The sequence below is a fragment of the Amphibalanus amphitrite genome, unplaced genomic scaffold, assembly GCF_019059575.1.
Source record: "Amphibalanus amphitrite isolate SeventyFive unplaced genomic scaffold, NRLGWU_Aamphi_draft 000152F_arrow, whole genome shotgun sequence".
In the NCBI taxonomy this organism is placed as follows: domain Eukaryota; kingdom Metazoa; phylum Arthropoda; class Thecostraca; order Balanomorpha; family Balanidae; genus Amphibalanus; species Amphibalanus amphitrite.
Window position 1 is genome coordinate 877,481 of NW_024881647.1, and position 24,144 is coordinate 901,624.

At 49.9% G+C, this 24,144-nt stretch overlaps 1 protein-coding gene across 1 annotated transcript in view; it reads right to left on the minus strand.

Annotated features, from left to right (window-relative positions):
• LOC122383005 (plexin-B-like) overlaps positions 1 to 21,184 on the minus strand; it is a 65,260-nt gene extending 44,076 nt beyond the window's left edge. The window contains exons 1-3 of the mRNA XM_043369047.1: positions 20,953 to 21,184; positions 10,184 to 11,346; positions 9,009 to 9,182 (exon numbers count right to left, since the gene is read on the minus strand). Coding sequence (XP_043224982.1) covers positions 9,009 to 9,182; positions 10,184 to 11,305 — 1,296 coding nt within the window. The 5' untranslated portion in view covers positions 11,306 to 11,346; positions 20,953 to 21,184. The remainder of the gene's footprint in view (positions 1 to 9,008; positions 9,183 to 10,183; positions 11,347 to 20,952) is intronic.
• Positions 21,185 to 24,144: the final 2,960 nt, after the last annotated feature.

A 24,144-nucleotide genomic window follows, 5' to 3' on the forward strand; every position in this document is an offset into this window, starting at 1 on the left:
TGTCCCTATGCTGAGCATGAAATCGGCCTCAGTGGAAGCAGGGAACAGTTGTGGCCCAGCAGGTCACCTCGGACGGTCTCGCTAAAAACGCAGCACCGGCAGCTTTGTTATTTACCCATAGGAATCTTCGTAATTCCGTGGCGCAGATCGTGTGGGCTTTCAAAGCATTGAGCCGGGTGCGTGTCTGATTTAGACAGGCAAATTAATCTGCAGTGTGTCCAATATGTCATCAGACTGTCTCTTGTCAAAAACGACCGATCACGGATTGTTCCTGTCTATTGATGCTTTGAACTTAATACAGTGTGATATACCTGTCTATAAGTGCTTTTATTTATTTATCGTGTTAAAAATCATGCTATAAATTATACATTTATTAAAATATACATCACATTTAAGAAGTTACTTTCATTTAAATGGGCTTACTAGAGCGTCAATACACAATTCCGCGTGCTACGTCGAATTTCCCAGCAGGGCCCTAATAGCAGTCGGCAAAATCCGTGCACAGTCCAGATATATAGTGGTCTATGGCCAGTGGCGTTGAAGTTTACTTTGTGCACATAAGAAAAAACATTCAAAGCGGGGTGGATGCTGCGAATCTTATTCTGCAGTGCGTCCGATCTGTCCATACAAACGCATCTGGAACACACCGATCGGCCCCATCTATCTCCCAGCACGAGCGGCCGCAGCTGCAGCTCCGGCGCCGCGGCAGCAGCTTTGCGTCTGTTGGGACGCGCGTCTGCCGCCGGGGGGCGCAGATCGTATCTGCCTGCCGGCAACAATAGGCCGCCGGCGGGCCGGGCAGCCCCACAGAATGGCTGAGACAGCGCCGCTGAAAGGCGACAGGAAATGACAGGAGCGCCGCCGAGAGGAAGCGTTCCGAATGGGCCGACAGCGGGGCCGGCGGCGTGCCGTGTCAGTTTTCCCCGCCCCGGCCGTTCAGCGTCTGTTTTACTGTGAGCTGGATAGGATGGGATGAGCGGGGTGCCCAGTGTTGGGATACAGGGAGAGAGGGAGTGGGTTGAGACAGAACGAGTCAGGGCGAGGGAGTGGACAAGCCAGGGCGAGAGTTCGAACAGGGCGGGCCAGGGGCGCCCTGCGGTAAGTAACGACGCTGCCGAGCGTAAGCATGTGATAAAAAACGTTGGTATCATGCAAGTTACCCTCTTAAGTGGTTTCCTGACATGTGAAAGGGCAGTAAATGTCACACAGGTTATATCGTAATTTTCAGCCCACGGCGCTTACCGGCTGTTGGGAATTATCTGCGCAATGTACGAGCGCATGTGGGCGCTCAGGATCGTACGGAGAGCTCGAGTGATTACGGCCGTACTTCAATGCGCATTTAAACGCTAACGTTTCCAGTGACTCAGAATGAATTGGCATTAAAGTAGTTTGGCAAAACCTACAGCAGGGTGGAGGGCGTTTTCACCTTTCAATGTTGAAGGAGCTTTTAAGCTGCTCCAACGCATGCATCCCACATCATTTTTAGTCACGCTTTTCCGTCTTGAAAGATAACTGAGAGTTCACTTACCGCATGAGAACGATGCACCGAAAAAAACATCAGTTGCATGACGTTGTTTTGTAACTAGACGAATTACTCACTCACCGGCTGGTTGTTGGGTGTTCACCCCACTGTCAGTCCCTCCCGGTCCTGTGATCCCTCTAGCTTTGACGTTATTCTGCCTTAATGATGACTACAATAGACCGCTCGATGAAAGTATGGCAGGCTAATTCTGCCCAAATTGCATGCAAACGCCGGTACGGCACACGCACCGCACAGCGCCCTCGAACAATGAAAATTAGCCGGCATGAATAAAAAGGGGTGGCCGCTGGGCGACTGGCGGCGGTTTGATTGGCATAATTTGGGCCGGCTGAGCCCCGGCTGGCTGCCGTGACTGTCGACTGACAACAGCCGACATAATGAGCCAATTACGCTGCCGTGGGTGGCACGGGCACCGGCCAAAAACAGACACCGATACCGGCCCGATGATGTTACGGGCGCTGTTGGCTGTTCCAAGTCCAGTGACAACAGTTGGAAGCGATCGACATGCTTAAAATGATCAAACAGTCGAGTACATATAAACACATTAGATCTGTCATAGCAAGTGTATCATGAAAGTAATGGATGGCAGACGTTGTCTTTTCATTGCTATTGAACATTGTTCTATTATTCTATTAAAAAATGATCAACATTGCCTAAGGCCTCGCTCCCTCCTTTAGAAACCCGCTTGAAAATATATTTGATCTTTCACTCAGAGTAGTAGAATATCCTCTTCGCTGCAAGCACTCTCGTCAAACATTCTTCATCAGCTCGTCAAGTAAACATTTTACTGTTATTCGTTTCCCTTTGCCCTCCTTTACGATGGGGCTGCGATAGTGCGTATTTCCCCAGAACCTCACCAGACCCTGAGACAGGAACTATCTTTCTGGGTTCCCAGGCCAATTTATCCGATTGTTACCCATGCTAAGTGGCGGTGGACGGGTGCGCTGGGATTGGAAATAGCCGAGTTCCGGAAGTATGCAGTCTGTTCCCAGGCCTGGCGTCCCCTTCCGCCGGCTCATAGAACACCTCGAGCGCGGCCAGCTAACGGAGGGCGTCGTCTTTGAAGAACACCCTGTCTGCATAATCAAATGCAAACGGTGACTGGCCGCATACTGACACGCCCGCGCCCACCTTATCGTTGCATTTACCGAGTCGAACTCATGCGTTAATCATGTAATATTTTCGTCTGGGCCGTCTCCAGCCAGGTAACTCTGTTTGAATGGTCCCTTTACTTCTCTAATTGAATGAAATGAGATATAACTATGAGGTGTACACTCACTGTACAGCACAAAGTGCCGACATAATGAGATGTCAGAAGATAGTTATCACTTGCTGATAGTTTGCATTAACTGTGGCTGTGTGATGGACGGGGGGTGGCGAGCCTGACCTCACAGTATCACAGTGACGGAGGGAACGTGTGCACATCACATAACTATCACCGGTAGGGAACACCGGAGCACCAGGGTGCGCGCCCGTCTTACAGTCACCACCGTGACCGAATGCCAACGAGCGATTACATCCGCCAGCGCAGTTGGTGGTCATAGCCGCTTGCTTCAGAGTCGTTATCAATTTCAATTGTCGGAAAATAATAGCCGCCCGCGGGCCATAACATAAATAGCGGCCTGCAAGAGGCGAGCCACTAACTCACCTACCTGAGTCGCTACAAAACGGTGACCTTCGCTGAAATTTTCGTGGGTATGCGGGGTCTCATATACCAGGAGTTGAGCACGGGTATGTAGGGCCTCACACCAGGAATTCGATTATTTGCAATTGTGAGAGGCGTCAACAATTTAAGGACATCGTTGGAACGAGCGAGGGGAAGATGAATTCGAGGGAAACAGAAATGGAATAAGACAAAATGCGTGCAACTGAAAACGCTTGTGACGGAAATAAAACAGGATCGATGCGCATTTATCTAATCGGATACAAGTTAATCATAAACGAGATGAAAGCGATTATGGTTTGGTATGAATGCTATGACCTTGTTTGCAGTGATCGTGACGTTTGAACGTCACTTGTTCCGGTGATGTCAATCTATACCCCGCCCGTTAGCCGTTCGATTATCAATATACATAAAGCAATCCCTTCCACTCTCCAATGACATTCTAGATATTTCAATGTTACCTGTTCCATCTGACATCCCACTCTACACTTCAATCAAATATACCCAATATCTAACCCGTCAAATCGGCCTGACTAGGTCCCTTAGAAACACGCCCAATCTTTTCCCACCCGGACTCGCGCACAGCCATGTTCAGGAGAGCGGCGGCCGACATCCATCAGCGGACGGTGATTGGTCGCCGGCTGAGATTGACAGCACATTTCCCCGCCGTCGAACAGCCATCGGTCGCCGGGCTGCGGCCGCGGCCGGATGTTGTACATATGCTGCCGCCGTGCGCGGTCCCCAAGGACATGGCTTAGGGGAGAGGAAGGGACGGGGAGAGGAAGGGACAGGGAGAGGTGAGGAGGCGGAGGGCAAGGACAGTCTAGGGGAAATATAAGGTCATTCAGATTAAAATGATGGCTGAAGACGATTGTGATTCCAAAATAATGAATGAGGACTTAATTACGTTACATAATTCATGCCGTGTATTGACATCAAACAACACTTGGTGAAATCACCAACGATCCCTAAGGTGAACACACCCTTTATTCAAACGGACCAGAAGCAGCTACCGAAATACAAATCACCGTCCTAACCTTATTCCCATTCAGCAGCTGCTGCTCTGTCTGTGTTATCCCAGCCGCGGCCGGCGCCCCGCCCTGTCCGTCGGCGCCGCTCCGCTCCGCAGCGGATCAGCCGAGTCGCCGGCGACGGCTCCGGTTACCGCTGTCGATGTGCGCCGCCGCCCGTCAAATCTGCCCGCGGCGCATTAGTATGCCGGTCGTCGCCGGCGGCGCGCGCCGGTAAGCCGCCGCTAATAGGCCCGTGCTCGGCCGTCGCCGCCGACAGCAGGCGGCGGGTGAACCGCTGATCCCGCCGGCGGAAAACAACGACGCGCCTGTGTCGGAGCACCTCGTGCTGTCGCTCCCCACTGGTCTTCACTGATGGGATCAACGGCCTACGGTCCACGGGAAGCAAGGGCTCACTTTGTGTGCTCGGAAAAAAGTGCCGGAAGAATGCACTCGACGCTTATGATTTTCTACTCATACTTCGCCCAAAAGACGAAGGTAAAGGTGGCCTGGCCACCTATATACGCAACTATCCAAGTATGTGGCTTACATGACACTGAGAGTTGGTTTTTGGGTAGTTTCTATAGAGTGATTAGTGATTGATATTCGATTAATTTAACCCTCGCATGTGTGCGGCGTTTTCCAGCTTCTAATGTGTAGGGGGGGGGGTCGGTTGGACCCCCCCTTGCCGTTTGGCCCCTGATCGAGCTAGAGCTTCGCGGAAAAAACGAGCGTGTTGCCCGTGACGAGAGGAAGCCGATGATACCCAATTTTAAGGTCCTAGGTCATTGGTTGACCTTCCAGGTCAGGTCAATGACCCAAAGCCGGGAAAATCGGGACCTATTAAAAAGTCGTAAAGTGTGGCTGCTAAGGGGTTTTTCGGGGTGCTGATCACGAATATCGTGTTAGTTTTGATCACAGATGATGTCTTTAAGCATTTAGACCAGGTCGGGTCAGGTCAGGTCAGGTCAATCAGTAGGCGTCGTGACGGGTATTCGTAGTACGTGTCAACCGCCTCTGACAGCTTCGTAACATGTTACGAAGGCACCAAAACTACTTCGTAAATGTTCAAATGGTTGCTTAATTCGAATTCAGCTCCAAAAACTAGCCTAGAAACATGTAAAACTCGAAAAAGTGAACCGAGGTCACCCGAGGTCACCGAAGGTCAATGACCTGACCTGACCTTCAGGTGACCTTGACACCCACCCTAATGCATGGGAGCAACATCAAATCACATGTTTGAACGTTTGAAACCACGAAAAGCTTGCAAACGCGCGGCTAATGCGAGCCGACGTACGCCGAATCGCGATTCCGGCCAAACATGGTCTCGGAAAAGAGGTCACAGGTCAAAGGTCATTTGGGTCAGGGTCATGAAATTTTCAGGGTAGGTGTCAAATTGATCAATGCGAGGGTACTGAAAGTTTCGTCGCGATCGGCCGCTTTTTACGCGAGTTATTCGCGAAAAACCATGGGGGGGGGTCCATCCGACCCCCCCCCCTACACATGCGAGGGTTAAAGATCCTAGCAATCCAAATGCGAATCGCATCGGAAAAATATACAGGTTCAGGTTCAACAGAGATGCCCCGTGACTTAATCTGTACCGCTTGTTTTTTTTTTTCAAGTTAACAACGTTTTCATTCGCTTTAACTCAGGCATTTGGCCGGTAGTTTGGCAGAGTCCAGTTCTGGCGAGTTTGTACGCCGGCCCCTGATCGGAGTCTGCGATAGAGCGCCAGCAAATAGCACGAAAAAACGGCAACTTTGTGCGACCGGGCCGGCGCCGGGCCACCCCTAATTCCCGGGTTATGGCCGGGCGCTGCCAAACGAGCGCCACTAGCGCTGCCCAATCTAAACGGGCCGCGGCATCCGTGGATTGCTGAGTCGGGAGTGGGGAGCGGCGGGGGAGGGAAAGATAGGGAACTTGGGTGGATTCACGGACTAAAATTGAGTTCTATAAGATATGGCGTCTGTGGCGATGATAAGATGTGGTGTCTCAACCAGTCTCAACTAAGACATTTTATTGTGATATGAAAAATTGTTTACGCTGGCTTCCAATTGCAAATACCTATGCATATACAGGTCAATTTATGTAGGTGTATGTAGGTCAACTTATTCCCATTACAATTTATCAAGAAGCTTATCATATAAAGGTAAATTGTAGTCTAAAATTTATCAGCCCAAAAGGTAAAATATATGTCATTGATAACCAGCTCGACGCAACAAGAAACTATTGCAAGTCACTCCAAAGTAGGACAAATAATCAATGGGCTTGTCGAACGAAGAGCACTCGAAGTTCGACGGCTTCTTTTGGAAAGTATTGAGACCAAGTGCTACTTTGGCAGGAAGCTAGGGAACAATACCAAAGTTTAAATGGAAAAAGTACATCGAAGACAAGTAAACAAGTTCATTGGCATAAGACGATCACCCGCACCATAAACATGAGGTTCTTCCCTTAGCGCCTGAAACGGTGAATGTTTCACTCATCACAGCCGTCTAACTCACCAAACTTGATAGAGAATTTGCCAAGTGTTTTGCAAAATGCCTACTCGTGGGATATTAATGCGCAATTAACCTGTTGATTGACCCCGAGACCCAAGAACTTTAAAGGCCGCCGTCCACTGCGACGGAATTCCGTCCGGAGTCCGTCCGGAATGTCGCCGCACGCTGGCCGCATCCGGTCCGGATGCGGTCCGGATGCGGAGAGCTAATAAATGTTTCCTATCACTTATTACCAAATAAAATATTGCAAGTAACCAGCAGCGAATACTCTTGCCATTCTAAGGAAATAATTTTTACTTACTTCATGATGATCGAGTTCCAATTCTTCGTACTATTCACAATGTTTGCCTCCGATACGGCCCCAAACCAAGTCTGTTCCGGACGTTCCGGATGCGGAAAAGTTCAACGCGTCGGACATCACTCTTCCGTCTCCGTAGCAACCGCATCCGAAACGCATGCGGAGAGCTGACGGAAAATCAACAGCTGATTGCCGTTCGGATGCGGTCCGGACGGAGCGCACACGATTTCCGTACGGACCGGATGCGCCCATAGGGTTCTGTGTTAAATTCCGTACGGACCGCACGCGTTCCGCACAGTGGACGGCGGCCTTTACCCTATTCCTGGCGGGCTCCGCCGGGACAAGAAACTGGCGGGGGGGGCCGATTCGGCCCCCCCCTTCAGATCTCAAAAACTACACATCGCAGCGACAAACGGTAAACGGCATCGGATACGCACGGTCAAGATCTACAATTTTTACTAAGGTCATTTTCAGGTCAGGTCAAAGATGACGTCACAGGGGTCGAAAAAGTCAAAATGGCGGCGCTAGATATGGAGAGAGTTTTTCTCGAATAACTTTCGAATTAGTCAAGATAGGAACAAACTAAGGGCATCATCGTGATCCTCTCGTCAATCCGCATCGAATGATATATATGTTGACCTCGAAAGGTCAAGGTCAAAGGTTGACCTCAGGTCACGTGACCTCGAGGTCATCATGTATAACATTCGATGCGTCTTGACGAGATGAACACAATGAGACCATCCACGCGTCTGTATCTTGTTCCTGTACGGAGTTCCTGTACGGTTTTGCCTGTCCCGTAGCTCAGTTGGTAGAGCACCGGACTCCCGGTAGTGAGAGCCCGGGTTCGAGTCGCTCCGGCGCTCGATATTTGAGACTCCTGACGGGGATGGTCTGCGGTTGGTGGGAGCAGCCGCAGCCAGTTGAAGTCAGTTGAGTGGGACAGGCCGTGTCCGGCTTTGAAGGGCACGTTAAACTTTGGCATCTAAATTCTCCCGTTACCCGGAATTGCGCGATCGGACGGTAGGGGTCGGGGCCTACGCAACAAGCTCTGCTTAGCGTGGGCCTCGGCTCTGTCAATCCGTCCATTCAAACATTCGAGCTAAATTTATTTAAAAAATAAAATAAAAAAAGTTATTGGCCAAAAACCTTTGGTGACCTTTGATGACGTCACATGACCTCACAGCTGCCCAACAGCAAAACAGACCTCAAGGTAGTGAAGGTTGATCGTATATGAAGTCATGTATGGTATATGGGGCCATTCCGACCCGTTTTAGTGGTAAAAACAGGGAGTTGATTTTTCCCCCATTGACTTATAATGGGGAGGTCGCGAAACTGACCTGACCTTAGGTCACCGATATCAAAATTCCGAGATATACAAATTGCACATACTGGTACCCTAACTAAAGCCTGAAAAGAAGAAATTGATCGGTCAAAAACTCTAGCTCTGGCGTGATTGCAAACTTTTCTGAGGTAGGGTCACCAAACCGCCTCTGGTGACCTGACCTGAGGTCAGATCAACTCAAAATTTTCAGACATGTTGCGTAGAAGCCTTTGGGAAAAGTCAGAAAATTTGAGCTTCCTAGTTCAACGCGTTTGGGAGAAATAACCAAAAAACCTCAGGAGGGGGGGGCTCCTGAGGCCCCCCCGCCAGGAATAGGGTTAAGGGTGGTTGAACGCGTTGAACGCATCGTTCAGGGTCCAGAAGAGGTAAAAGTTAAAAAGCATCAGTCTGATTAGTTTTATATTTCATCTTTGATCTATTCATAATTCAATTGTCAGCAACCTCAGGATCTTGAATTTACAATTCATTAGCTTGAGTTGTAAAAGTTTAATGGATTAAACATTTCTTTCAAGAGTCAAGAATCAGCCCATTTATGCCATACCCACTATCCTTACGGAAATACACGCAGTACGAGCTTGGCATGAGCATTGTCTTCACACCACACATCACGGGAATTGAGCGGCTGGGGAAGCCACTTCTCCCGTCCCTGGACCTCACCTTTTTCAGTGTGCCCTGCTGCGTGCCCAGCAGCGCCACCGTGTGTCGACCCGTGGAGGTGACGGCCACGCTGGTGACCCGCTGGTCCCAGGACAGCACCGGCTCGGCCGTCAGAGGGTGCACCGCAGAGATCTTCAGACCCTCCGAGCAGAAATGGCGAATTTTTCCAGTCGTCTGAAAGACAATGGAACATAATGCCATCATCGTGATTATTTTCTACTAATGTTGGATGGTGCTATGAATAATCCAGCAATGGAATACCTGAAAACGATCCGGAAATAGCTGCAGTAATATTGGGCTTCCCTGCTCCGAAAACCATCGCCAGGCGGCCAACAATTTAAACGGGAAATTGGACGGGATATGCATAGATGGCCGGAATCAATTCGAAGCAAACGAATGCAGGCCGTTCTATAATAATTTGCAATCATTTCAGGCGATTGGACGTCATTCTGATTTGGAGAAATATGCGTCCACAATGGCGTAAAATGGACGATGGAAAAGAATGACTTATAACGAATGGAGAGCCGGTGCAACAAAAATACCTTGCCGAGAATTTCAGCATCAGATACGCCCTTTGTTTTCTACTGCAGGGGCTCTACTCATTTTAATAAGTCGATTGTTGAGGCATTACATACGTGTCGCAGGCGATTACGACGGGGGCGCGGAATGCGGTACTTAATACTCGCATGGTTTACATGCATTCTGTCTTGGTGACCTGTGGCTCGCTGTGACTCAGCGAAACACACTCGTCCTCATCCATACGTCTGAATTCCCCTTTCACACTTGCTCAGTCCCTGTTGTATTCATTCGTTCATTCATTCATTCATTCATTCATTCATTCATTCATTCATTCATTCATTCATTCATTCATTCATTCATTCATTCATTCATTCATTCATTCATTTGTTCATTCATTCATTCATTCGTTCATTCATTCATTAACTATTTTCTTTATTCCTGTTTCATTAATTTATCAGGGAAGCTTGACGCTTTGTTGGTTTTTATTACTTTACGTCTAAGCTAAGGGCACAAAACACTACCTACCATGCATATTGTACAAATGAGCAAGATGTTAAGATCAGAGACAAGTGACTAAGGAAATGGAAAATGAATTTTGAATATTGCCATGTGAATAAAAAAAAGATTTTCCTAAATGCCTGACACGGCATACTCACCCCGGCCTTCGGGCAGTGTCCGTTGAGGATGGGTCCCGATATGTACTCCATGTTCCGGTACTGCATCGAACCGTTGAAGCACATGTGGATGTTCTCGCTGAACATGTCCTCCACCTGTTTCATGGAGAAGACACAGATGCTGGCGCGGTCCTGCGGCTCGTTGGAGTAGCCGTGGCTGGGTGAGAAGGCAGCGACGAGCACTCTGTCGCCCTCGAGGATGCCGGCGTCCTGCGAGAGGTCGTCGCCCGGCTCAGCCACCCTGGCCGCCTGCAGCAGGTTGTCGCCGCCGCAGCTCAGCGTCATCTCCACGTAGCTGTCGTAGTTGGCGTCGGTGACGCACGTGCGCACGATCCGAGAGATGTAGCCCCGCTCCTGCTGGCCAGGCAGATGGGAAAGCCGCTGCACCGTTAGAAAGTAGGCGTACTCTTTCTCATGGAAGCCGTACACGTATTCTACCAGAAAGTGGTCCCGGTACTTGACATCCACTGTCAGCATCGAGTGCTTGTTGACCGAGCGCTCGACAAAGTCCAGATTGTCAAGTCGCCGTGTGGATATCGCCGGCACAGTGTTGCGGTAGATGCCCACTAAGGTGAAGGTGGTGGCCACATACAGAACGTTGGAGGCTCCCCACGCGTGGTAGTGCTCCGGCCCGATGAACGCCACTGTCGACGAGTTGGCGTCGTTGGCGGCGATGGCCTCGGGCAGGTCCTGGCTGGGCAGGGAGATGTTGTTGAGGTCGAACTTGGTGCAGGCGCCCTGCAGCACCGAGCCGCACGCCAGCAGTGTCCGCGACTCCTGGTCGACCACCAGCACCTTGTTGACATTGTCTGTGGGCTCGGTGGCCACGTCGGCGGGACAGCCGGAGGCGGGGCATGAGAGCGGGTTGTCCTGGCGCGGCCCGGTGACCACCTCCTGCAGCCGGGCCAGCGTCGAGGACAGCTGGTAGATCCGGTTGACGCCGGCCACGTACACCTGGCCCGAGTCGGGGCTGAGCCGGAGGTGGGTCAGTCGGCTGACCTCAGCGCTCAGGTCGAGCTGGGTCACCACCGGGTCATCGGCATAGGCGACCGACAGCAGCAGCGGCAGCAGCAGCGCCGCCGCCGGCCGAGACCGGCAAAACATCTTCAAAGTACCCGTGTGCTTCTTATCTTCATTTCAAGATCCTGCAAACAGAAACCATTGTCATTTTGGTGCATAATCTTCATGCCTCATTCGAAAAAAATCACCCCGTTTAGTCAGGGAGGGCATGCTTCTGATTACGGAGCGAGCGAAGCGAGCCTAGTCTTTCCTTAGAGTAACGGAAATTTCTGAGTATGAGCGGCCGGCCGGCCGTGCGGACGCTTTTGAGAGGCTTATATCTCAGCAACCCCTTAACCGATTTACATGCGGTAATTTTTGTAGGGGAGCTTCATTCCTTCTACCAAGTATTGGACTATTCCCCATGCATATGGGTGACCCTTATGCACGTGCTACGTGCAAAACGAAGAGGTGTCAGTTTTGTAATAGTTGCAATATCTCGGCAACTACTTGGCCGAATGCGCTGAAAGTTGGCATGTAGGTAGGCACCAACTATAGGCAATGCATATCCATGTGCCAGAGTTGGGGTGCTGCTGCACGTGCGCACGTGCAGGGGTCGTTTCCAGATCTCGAGAACGGCTGGACCGATGGCGCTCAAATTTTGTACACGGTTAGGGACCAGTTAGTAAGGTGCCGTGCACAAGTCAGTTGGGACCCATTCTGCACGTGCGCACGTGCAGGGTACCGCTTCCAGATCTCGAGAACGGCTGGGCCGATTGTGCTCAAATTTGGCACATCGCTAGAGACCGGTTAGTAGGATGCCGTGCACAAGTCAGTTGGAGATACCACCTCGAAATTTCGCACGTGCAAGGCTCACCCTCTCCCTCGCTCCGTTAGTCGCCCCAAAACGCGTTTACTGATATAATATTCATACTTTTTCAACCGATTTACGTTTGGAGCTAGGATAATTCTGAATGATGAATCCTTAGGTGCCTGTATCGTCTCATCGGCTCATTTATCATGCCATACTCTGCATGGCAATAGAGCAATCATCATGCGAATGGACTCGCCAATCGTTTCTCGCCCCGAACGTCACCGGTACCGAGCCCGGTGACGCCACCTACGGCGCTAAGTGCCGTAAATTGGGACTTATTGTCAGCCGCCACGGCAGAGCGTTATAAACGGCGTCCACTGGCCACCCGCCCGCCGCGAGACCTCCATAAATCCGACAAACGGAGCCGGTCGGTCCATCGATCATCGGAGGGCGCTCATATTCCTGGGCCACCCGTCCATTGGCGGCTCTATAAATCTGCGTTATCTGGGGACACAACTGCCGGCCAGACACGCCAAGGAGCAAAAACGAGTACCAGACCATCCAGGTTCTTGAAAAGCTGTGTTGTGTGCTCCTGTCGTTTCCGACATGCGTGCGTTTCGGCCGGTAATGCCTCAATGCATTTAACACTGACAAGTCTTTGCAATGAGATAATGCAAATCCGCACACACGCGGCACGCTGTTGCCAAATCGTGTAATGACCAAGAGAGAAGTGTTTTGCATTCGGCCTCCCTATTACATTCCATCTGCCCTCCTTGAGTGGGCACTGCCCAGTCCTGTGCTCTGCTTATGTGGGCTTATCATCATGCACAGCTTGTAACGGGGTGAGATCGCAAAGCCAGGACACTCGAGACGGGCGGAGCTCGTGGCTGTAAGAGAGGGAAACATTGAGCGAGCAACGCCCATTCTCGAACAGTTTCGTGTTGCACTGGCGTGAAACGATACACTGTTTGGTAAGGAGAATTGCAGAAAGGAAATATGTCTACTGTCTGTTCTATATGCTCGTAAGATGTTGCAGGTACGAAACAGCATTGCACCTTCAAGCAAGAGAACGTTTAAGTCAAACAGCATTCAGAGCCGGAGACTTCAAGACCCGACTGCAGACGAACACCAACCGCTATTCATCAGCGCTTCCTCCAGCCCTGAGATTCCATCGCTCTCACTCGCTGTAGCCCTTTCTTGTTACCAAACTCCCGACAGCGACACCCAGCGGGAAGCGCATTCTCCTCTGAACCGTGACCAATAACAGACGACTCCGGTGCACGATGCGAGCTCCCCGCCGATGTACGGTTCGGCTTCAGCGGGGTCACGACACCGCGCTCTGTGTGCGTGCTGGGAGACCTGGCCAGCGCACCACTGCCCCATCACCACACCTCAACTCAGCTGGCTAATTGGAGCCGCGCCAGCTGAGCGACGCACGACGGACTTCGAACGCGCCGCGGAGCGGCTCGAACCCGGCGCAGGTACGCATCGAGTGGGCTAATTAACAGCCTGTCCTGCTGACGGTGCTTTGCCGGGTGGTGGGTCGGTCTCGCTGTGAGCAGGCCGGGACAGACAGGGACGGAGGCGGCAGCGGACTCCACCCAGCTCTGAGGCCTATCGGACATCACGCTGACACGGCCGTTTGTCAGGACCGGCTCCCACACGCCGCGCCGGGACGGGCAGATGAACTCCGCTGGAGGCGGGATGGGGCGGTGGAGTACCGCCGGGCTGAGGTCTGGGGGACTCGGTCAACGGACTGGGACATTGCACTGTCCAGCGGATGGAGAACTGCCATGCGGCTGTGACAGATGACAAATGCAGCCTCCCAGTCACAGGAACTATCGCTATGCTAAATCGTAAATACAAAGGACATTGTGCTTGACGGATTGTGGTAGATGGTAAGTGACATTGTTGCGGTGCTAAACGAAAGTGCTGCTAGGGGCGCTAAACAATATTCCAAAAGCCAGGGGCAATGGGGATCTCAGGAACATCGCCGTAAAATCAGCTGTGCAGATTGCTTTCAGAGCACCGGTTAATTAAATGTTCTGTCAAAGCTTCAAGAACATACGGGCCCCTGACCCTCTAATCTCTATGTGCCTTTTCATGGGAACAAAGCATCCTCTTGCTGTTAGCGTGGATGACACTGAAGAGACTTCTGTTCATGGCTAAATCGATTTTGCCGTATATCCTGTCGTTGCACTGCCATTAAAACCCGACACTAACAGGCGAGCATAACCTCTACTCAGAAGACAGCTGGCGCGTGCGATGTACCCGGTGCCTTTCAGAGTCAGACACAAACCGGCCTTTTGCAACTCACTGCCATCGGGTGCTGCAACGCGCAGCCGGCCCTCACGCACCCCTGTTCACCCCTACCGCCCCCGCTGCACCCCTCGGCACCCCTGCCGCCCCCCCCCCCCGCTGCACCCTCCCTCCTGCACCCACAGCATCCTGCGCTGAGCATTGTGAGGCGGTGAGCGCTGCGCCACCTCCCGCACCCGGCGGGGGACGGCTGCACAGGCGGCAGTCGGGCTTTATGGTTATGTCGCGCGTGTAAACGAGTCGACAGGAATTTACGGCTGATCGGCGCGGCCAGTTCGGTGGAGAGGGGCTCGATCGACCCGCGGGAGGTGGTGGTAACGACTTCAGAAGTGCCGCCGCCACAGGAGGGATGGACATGGGCATCTGTCAACTTACGGCTGTTGCCGGGACGTGCGACTGTTGCCGGGACATCTACCTGCGACTGTTGCCACTCCGGTGTCACCTGCGTGTGGTGAGGCGGGATGCGCGAGGGAGCATCCGTCTTGGTTGGAACTGCATTTTTTGCTCTTTTCTATCGTGCCGACGATAATGGTCTTCTTGAGAGTGATGGCCCTCTTATCACTCGATTTAATTACGAGTAGAACGCCGTTGGAGGGAAATTTATGCATCCTGTTCGTATGCCTGGAAGCTTGTCCGTTTACTCAGTCCTTAAACGAAATACGCTTGTCGGCAATATTGACAGTCAGTCAGTTAGAGGAAGGACTGTGTGGTCAGCTACGAATACAACCAGCTGCGCATACTCGTATTTCCAAAAGAATAGTCGAGTGATATTATTATTGAAGCACGCACTTACTCTCGCTGGCGAATTTCTCGTCACATCAGCCATTCCATATGCCGAATAACGCCTCTACCGAATTTACGACATGAGAGGAGTTCGAGGCGAGCTGTCTATTACTACGCATGGGAAATGATAGCGAGCCTTACCAGGCCAGTGACCTGAGCGGTCCGGAGACAGGGCGACAGCTATTGGCCGCTCCAGACGCATCCGATCACGTGATCAAGCGGCTTAATATGTAAATGGAGATTTACCCAGAGAGTGATGGCTTTGCAGGTCGCGCTGTTTAATCGATCGATTAGACAGAGATTTGTGATGAAAGGATCGGTCAGACAGGCTAATGATCATTTGTGCTTCCCTGGGAATTTATTTTATTGTTACTGACTACTGTTTCCTCTCCGAGGTATCTCTTTTCGCTAATCTTGCCCAGTACTACAAGTCTTCAAATACTGAAGCACATTAGTTAAACCTGCTTCATTCTCTCGGAACACGACCTATGCCCTGTTGCATTTGTGCCAGTAGTTTATGTCTGCTAGTTCGATAGCATTTCTGATGTTCAAGGTCGTCAGTCTCCGCGGACCAGCGTCAACACTGGGCGAGAGTGGAATCATCGAGATAATGCTGTGCTCTGACAGCTCTTGGAACTACTAAACAATAAACATAAGATATGGGAGAGGGACCCTCAGGCCGGTCCTCGGTAGTCGGTGTTCGCCAGTCGGCACCCCTCCCTGACAGCAGCATGCGGGTCCATCGCCAGCTGCCTGCACCTGGCTTTGACAGGGTCGCCCGATAGGTCAAAACTATGTCCAAACACAGAGCGGACCGATAAAAAACGAGATAATATCAAGTATCAGATGAAAATGATGGATGGTGTAATACTGTAAACCGATATTCGTTGCAAATTTTAATTGCAGGGGACAAGGAGCAGAAAACAAAATTTACCAAATCAAAATAATCAGAGGTTGTATAATAGTACCACGCAATATTATCAATTCGACTGATATGAGTCCGATCAGTTACAACTTTTTGAACCCTTTTACTGGTGAGCTTTCTCAACCAGTTACCTAACTGGTATGTGTACATGTGTGTGTGTGTGAGTGGAGGAGGGCGATTCGATACCTTTGATATCTCAAGAAGGGCAAGGATGATTTTAATGCGACAAAAGGCATGCAATTGCTCTCAAAATAAATCACACTGCAATTAAAAAGTCGTACGAATAGGGTTCAGGGGGGCAAAGCAGTTATGTTTCAAACGTTATTTCAGCCGTTGTTATTCGAAACTAATTGAAGAACACACATTTAGACATAGTGTTGATATGTGATGACAGCGACATTGAAAGGACACGCTCAGATAACATCTAGATAGAACATCATTTGTCATCACGATGTGTTGAGCAGAGAATCTTCAAAAATAATTGGCTCCATGCTTGACCACAGATCAGAAATCAACTTCAAGCGTTGATAGTGATCAGCTATGGTGGCTAATAGTAACGACGCATCACGAAAAATATGACAAATGAGCGTTGACATACTGACAGCTCCAGAACACGTTACATGGTCCAAACACATTCCATTGGTTTAGTCAGAATTGTGTGCTAATCTATGGAGGGATTACAGTTAAATGCCTACATTCAAACACGATAAAACAAAGTCGGGATCGGATACAAATGATTTCGTGGAACAATTAGGCTTTTGGCACTTAAATATTGCTCTTAATGTTGTACAATCGCGCACTTAAATGTTGGCCAATTTCCATACACCAATTTTCATTTTAACAGCAGAAGCATACAAGAAAAAATAAACATATAAGGTGAGGCCCAAATTGCGCATACTAACGGCTCTTGCTGGTCATGGCTACTGCAAAATAAGGCACTTATGTGGTTCACTTTCTGGCGTGGGGTAAATTCAGGACCAAAAGTGTGTGTTGGGGGTTTCCCCGGGGTAACAGCCATCGTTTATCTTAATGCATGGGGCACTCGGATGAATTGCACCGGCCAATGCATCATCGGAAGTATGTCGTAATTCTCCCGGCTAATTTATCCGTGCTCTTTGCTGTTGTGAACGCCCAGGAGACCTTGCCCACAAGTGAATAGTAATCTGTTCTGTAAGCACATTACCACACAACTGGCGTAACTGGCGTGTCCATAAAACCTCGACAGAGCTAACACGACAAATCACAGCCCACTGTCACGCAGACAGTCTGTTGACACATGTCCGTAGCCCGGGGGGGGGGGGGGATCCGTTTAACAGTCATATGGCGGGACATTGGTGGAATTGTGGAATGGTCTGTTGGTGCCATTGGCTTCCCTCTTGTGGGGGGAGGAGGATAAAGTGCGGAGAGGACGAGGAGTGACGGTCTCACCACATATTTACTTATCGTAAATGCTTGACTCTGGTTTGTAAGAGATGATTGCTTGCCCCGTCTCGTCCATCTCTGTACCACGTCCGTCCGGCCACCATTGCTCTAACCCAGGGTGCGGCACACAGACCTGTAGGACGGCCGCACCCCTGCACCCCCGCCGCCGGGCCCGACATTAGCGCGGCGCGGGTGGTGCCCCACATAATTACAGGTTACCGAGGACCTGCAACGTCGCTGCAGTGCGCGGACGGCAGAGCCGCGCGGCTATTACACCCGCTAATGAGGTGATCCACCAGGTTCAGCGCTAATTGCTGCTGGCGGTATCGGGAACAACGCGAATTAACTTCATGTTAGATAGGTGCCGGAGCCCTGAGTTGCCGAGCATTGGGCCCCCGCCCCTATGACCCATCCGGGCCAACCTGGGTACCGGTCCCACTTGAAAGGGACCGGTCGGCCGCCCGGGCGGGCGGGGTACCGGCCTGTCGGGTCGGGTCGGCGCTCCCCTCGCCCGGGCGGTGGTTAGGGGGCACCCCCGGGAAAATGATTTTCCGGGGGTGCGGGCGGGGGCTCGTGGCCCGTCTGGCCGTCAAACATTAAAACTACGTTTATTGTAGGGTAGTAGTTCTCTTGCCCGTCTTTCCTTCCCAACTGTATTCCTTCTCCGTTTTTTTTCTCGTTGATGTTACCTCTCATTTTCGTTATATTGCTTAAATTGCATTAATTTTCTACTCCAACCACCTCGGAACTGGCCTCTGTGGGCTGTCTGACAACAAGCTCTGCTTAGTTGGACAGCTTTACAGAGGCTCAGTGAATGACCTTGCTTGAATTTGACCAGAGATGACCATCTACGACCATCTTCCATGTATGTATGACTGCTCCCCCTCTAATCCCTTCCTCCCACTAACAATACCCTGTGTAAGTGTGCATCAGTGGGCGTTTCAGGCGTAGAAGGGCAGTCACCAACTGTTTTCAGTTGTGACTACTTTGCTTCTCTTAAGCTACTATATTAACAGCATGCATACTCCACTGATATCTCTCTCGTTTTTTGCATTTTTTTGTTTTTTTCCTTACTCTTAGCTGGGAGTGCCGCGACTTATCATTTTAAGTTCACTGGTGTTAACGTAAGGTTCTGTGTGTCGCTGGGATAGAGGGAGGGGGCACTCCTGGTCACCTGTTCATGGGTGGCGGTGTAGAAAAAAAAAAAAAATAGGTGGTAATCGTTAGTTTAAAGTCGATAAGGAGCTCGTCTGGCGCTATCTGAGGTAGTATGGATTCGTTTCTCAGGATTTCCTAGTCGTGAGATAGGAAGGATGATATTTAATGGATTATTCAATGTAACATGGAGATAAAGGGGGTCACATTGGATCAGTTGTTAAACCTGCCAAGGAAATTCATATTTGAAGAAACGCTTCTGAACCTTGTAACATTTTAAAGGCACCAATTTAGCACATCCATTGTGCTTTAAATACATAACATTTTAACTCCTTAATGTTATTTTAATTCCGGCATTTAGGGCATTTGCCTCGCAACCTCAGGAATCGGCAAAGCTTTGCTTTAGCCTAGAAATATAACAAAACAACGTCGCTGAAAACGTTTGTTTTTCATTACACTGCAACGGATATTCAGGCGAATTCTGATGAGTTTTAAAAATTGGGGAGCTTTTTTTGGGGGGAGTACGCTCCGCGGCCCCGCAGCTTCCAAAATCACCTTCCTGGACCCACCACGCATTTAGCTGGCATTCAGATCAAAATACGCGTTTCCATATTCTCGCAAGCATTGCTTCCTACAAAATAGCTAGACGATGATGTGAATTAATGTGTGCCTTGCTTTCAATGATATAGGTAGCCATGATAGCCGAATACCTATGTAACGTCATTCAGCTCGCTCCGGCTGCGCCAGGTCGTGGGAATTTTGATTGATTGTTGGCTCCATCACATGATCTCGGATGCATCCTAATGAATTTGTATTTAATGGCGATGGGCTCCTAATGTGCCACTGCACTGATGCATAATTGATGTGTTTTCTTAACTGAATCGGTCTGAAATTCCTTCGAAAATATATAAAAAGAAAATGTTCGTATTAGGCGTAACAAAATTTATTCAGCTGTTCAGCCGGCAGTTTTTTTTAGGCAGTCACCCTCACAACGCTGAAATCAGTGTGTGCCGACTTATATGCGGCTGCTTTTCACGCACGATTGTGCTCTCGTATACCTATGAAAACAGCAAGGGGGGACGTAATGCCCTACGCCTCTCGAATGCGTGCTGGGAACACGTTCTCCTTACCATCCGGAAAAGCGTCCCGCGCAGCTATAAAATCAGCTCTCGGCAGCGACTGCAGACATGACAGGCGGAAATGTATGTGCTGTAAAATTCCCGTCACGCAGGCCGAGGAAGCGTCTAACGGATTTAATGAGGCGCGATGTCGAGCAATTAAAGACTGGGCGTTCTCCCGAGAGGCATCGATCTTGCAGCGCCACGTGGAGGTTCAACATCCGTCCAACAGGCGGTCAACAACCCGGGATACCAGGGGTTAGGACAGAGGTCCGCGTAGCCGCTGATCAGTTAGGAAAACAATGCGTCAATTACTTCATCGTTAAAAAGACGTTTCTCTATGAGCTGTTTCTCTATTCATGAGCATGTACATATGTGACAAACTGATGGAAATAGGCACGACAGTAACCAAATAAGACGCATCGATAGAAAATATTAAACCCGTTTCAGCTCTACTTCATCTATAAGCAAAGAGAAAAGGCGCCAGAAGTCAGATTATACTCCGATCGATCCCCATCATGATTTGGAAGCATACACATTTCCCTCCCAGGAGTACAATGGATTGAATTTTAACGACGGCCCGTGACGTCTCAATTCGCCGAGGAGCGGCCCATGGGCTGCGGTAATGACATGATGGCCGTGTCTGCCGTCCCCGGCCGGCCAATTTGAGTGCGCGCTCTGATTTATGGGAGCTGCAGTGGTCGCCGGCCGGCACGGCAGCGACTGGAGGCGGTGGTCGGTCCACACTCCACTAGTCTAGACGGCTGAGGAGGCTTTGACAGTACTACAGCGAGCGGCGCCACGCTGGGAGGCTGTGACGAGACTAAAGTTGGTCCACAGTCCACAGGCCACAATCCATGTAGTCCACAGGCAGGGGAGGGGGGGGGGGGCTGTGACAGGACTTTATAGGGTGGAGATGGTCACAACCACAGGGGTCACGTCGAGACTGCTGGAGACACATTATCATCATGGCAGGTACATAGCTAATTGCGTGCAACAAATGCGGTAAAGTCATCGGTGAAGATATCCATAAACGTCCGGGTAAGACACGAGATGACACGACATGAAGAACATGTGCATATTTTTAGACGAGACTGAACGAAAAAACAGTCGTTCCTACTCTGCTCAACAATAACTGCGATTTTCAGCACATCACAATGAACACAATGATAACATATTGTATCAGATGTAAATTAAAAGAAAATGCGTTACTTACCAGATTCAGTGTTCCAATGGCTCGAGGCTGTTATGCTTTTTTCAGTTCGATTCCGTCTGAGGAACTGTTAGTTTTTTTATATCCCTACTTATAAATGTCGCAGTCACTTCTCGTGACAGAGATTGAAGCCTCACTTCAAACGGCACACTGTCACTCACTGCACACCTGTAGCGCCCGTCTGCAATGGTGCCGTGCGTCCCGACTCCACACCGCCCCTCGTGCCGTCCTCTCCGGCGGCGCCTCACGCCGCGACTGGAGCCACGCGCCGCTTAGACCACCGCCGACCGACCACCGCGCTCCTGCCGACCGTCGGCAGTCGACTCGGCCGGCTCCGCCCGACGCGGGGGTACCCCGGCGACGACGGCGGCGCGGTGCGGGCCGCCCCTGACCCTGCCCGTGGCAGAGCCACAGGTAACGCACAGCGGTAGAAAGAAACGAGGGAGGGGGGGGGGGGAGTGGACCATTCGCAATGCCTGAACATCTTCGCTAAGCTTGAAAGGACCAACACTTGGGAATACAAATAAATTTATCTAACACATTTTATTGCGTTCTCGTTTCGTTTAAGATTACAGTTGTCAATGGGCGTTAATAGTTTTCGAATTGATACATGAAACTTTACTCTGTTTATCTCTTTGTTCTACTTTGGCTTACTTTGTGCATGTGATAGCTTGGAACCCCTCACCTTTCACAAGAGGGCTAAAATGAGTCGAAAGCATGACCTTCGCTTGAAATAGAGCAAACGGTAGCCGAGTGTTCTTCACTTATCCCCGGAACGCCGGCAATAAGTCAGCCAGTTGGTTGGCCGTCAGCTGAAATTGGTTCAGGAGGGTCCGTAGCTAAACGGGAATAACGCCGTACCAAACGAACCCCACTCGGTTGCGTTGGAAATAAATCGGTCGCTTACCATTAGGTGCATTGCAACGTAAGTATTCGGTGAAATCTCAAACAAAAAACTACCAAAAAGCGCCTTTTGTCCGGTTATACATCGTTCAGTTTGCTGTTATGCATGTGTCCTTGGGTACTCATTAGATCATTCTACATGAAAACCGACGCGTCTCAGTGCCTGGGAAGACCGGATCGCTGTCGCTGGTCGCCCCATCTCGGTGGAGTGTGCCTCTGTGTCACACCGTGACCGCTACAGCCCTTATAACGACTGGAATGGCGCACCATTCCATTCATTCTGCCCAGCCCACTGGACGTCGGCGTGAAGCAGCTCCCACGCTCCCATACCGCCTCACTAAAGACCCACTAAACATCGCCAATAGCCAGCTCTATTCCCGATCTGATACGACGACGAGCGTGTATGTCTTCGCGCTGCAGTTGTCAGAGCTGCCAGCGGGAAGCCGTCTGAAGCGGCGCACGGCAGCTGAACGTGCAAGCTCTGATGAAGTCTGATCTGAAAGATGACGAGTCTATGGGCTGTGAAAGAGACGGTAGTTTGAGTTACGTTTCTGCATGATTTGCATGGTATCTTATACCGCAAGACTTACGTATCTCACGAAGATATGCCGATTTGTAACCATGATATATGATCGATATAAACATCACACTTGCAACACACTTGTGGCCTACAGACACCACAGCACACATCACATACAGTATCAGGTACTCAAGACAACGACTAACTGTTATCCACCCCACTGACAACGTTGGAAACATTTCAAACTTTCAATGGTACCTCTTAAGTATATATCATGACATTAATCTTTTGCTAACTATGAGCGGCATTGAGCCAAATCCTGGCCCGCCATTAACACAAAATTTGAATGTGGCTCATGTAAATATCAATAGCGTGACGGCAGAAAACAGAATTGACGAACTTTTTCAATTTGTCGAAATTAATGATGTAAAAGTTTGTGCGCTTACAGAAACTAAATTAGATGACAGAGTTTCTCCCACATTATATAAATTAGGCGGTTTTCACGATCCTTTCACTAGACATAGAGACAGAAACGGAGGCGGAGTGGCCCTGTATGCCCACGCCTCACTGCCTATAAAAAGATTGACTGAGCTTGAATTGGAGGAAGAGGAATGGATATGGGCGAAAATTAAAACGCAAAATCAAACTATTCTTATTTGTTGTACATATCTGCCGCCAAATTCAAACGCTAATAGACTACAAAGTTTCATTGAACGTTTTTCGGAAAGCGTAAGCCTCGCTCAAAAACACTCACCAACTGTAACCATCATTTTAGGAGATTTTAACGCCGGGAACGTGTATCTCAACAACATGACTAATCACAGTGGTATCACGACCTTCGACCTAAGACTCCAAGACACTGCTAGCATGCTAGGACTCAGCCAACTCATCACACAACCCACCCGAATGACAAACGACAAAAGCAACTTACGTGACTTAATATTTACAGACAATACTGACATTATTATTGATAGTGGGATATTACCTTCGTTTTCACGTTTAGACCATTTCCCAATATTTGCGACTGTATGTACTGCTTTTCCACGACAAACGACAGACCTCACTCATAAAACGATATGGGATTATGCAAACCTTGACTCACAACTTCTTACCAGACTTTTACAAGACACTGACTGGGAACAAATTCTGGACAACGACATAGACACAGCAACCGAACTGTTTATAGAGGCTTTATCAAGTGCTGCCGACGCATCGATTCCAAAAAAGATAGTTAGAGACAAATTTCAAAAGCCATGGACGACAAACGACCTAAAAACACAAATAAGGAAACGCGACAGACTGTTCAGACGAGCCAAACAAACTCAGACTGCCTACGACTGGGACCGATGGAAATATCAACGAAACAAAGTGACATCGATGAACAAAAGGCTGAAGCGACAACACATCCAACACCAAGTGGAGAAACTTTTGACACTTAAGCACGACCCACGCAAGTACCACCAAACACTACGCACAATGACAGGACGAACACGCGACTACACTATTCCACCGCTAGAGGGACATAACGGAGACATATTAACTGACGACTTCGAAAAAGCGACGCTATTAAACAATCATTTCGCCAGTCAAGCGACGGTCGACTTAACCGGCACACACAGACATCCACTAAATCATGACTCAGACAGAACGCCGGTGCCCACTCTGGGTGAACTGATGACATCCGAGAGAGAGGTTCTCCAAATACTAAATTCACTCGATCCTAACAAATCAACGGGCCCCGATGAAATTCCAGTAAAACTTATCAAGTTAAC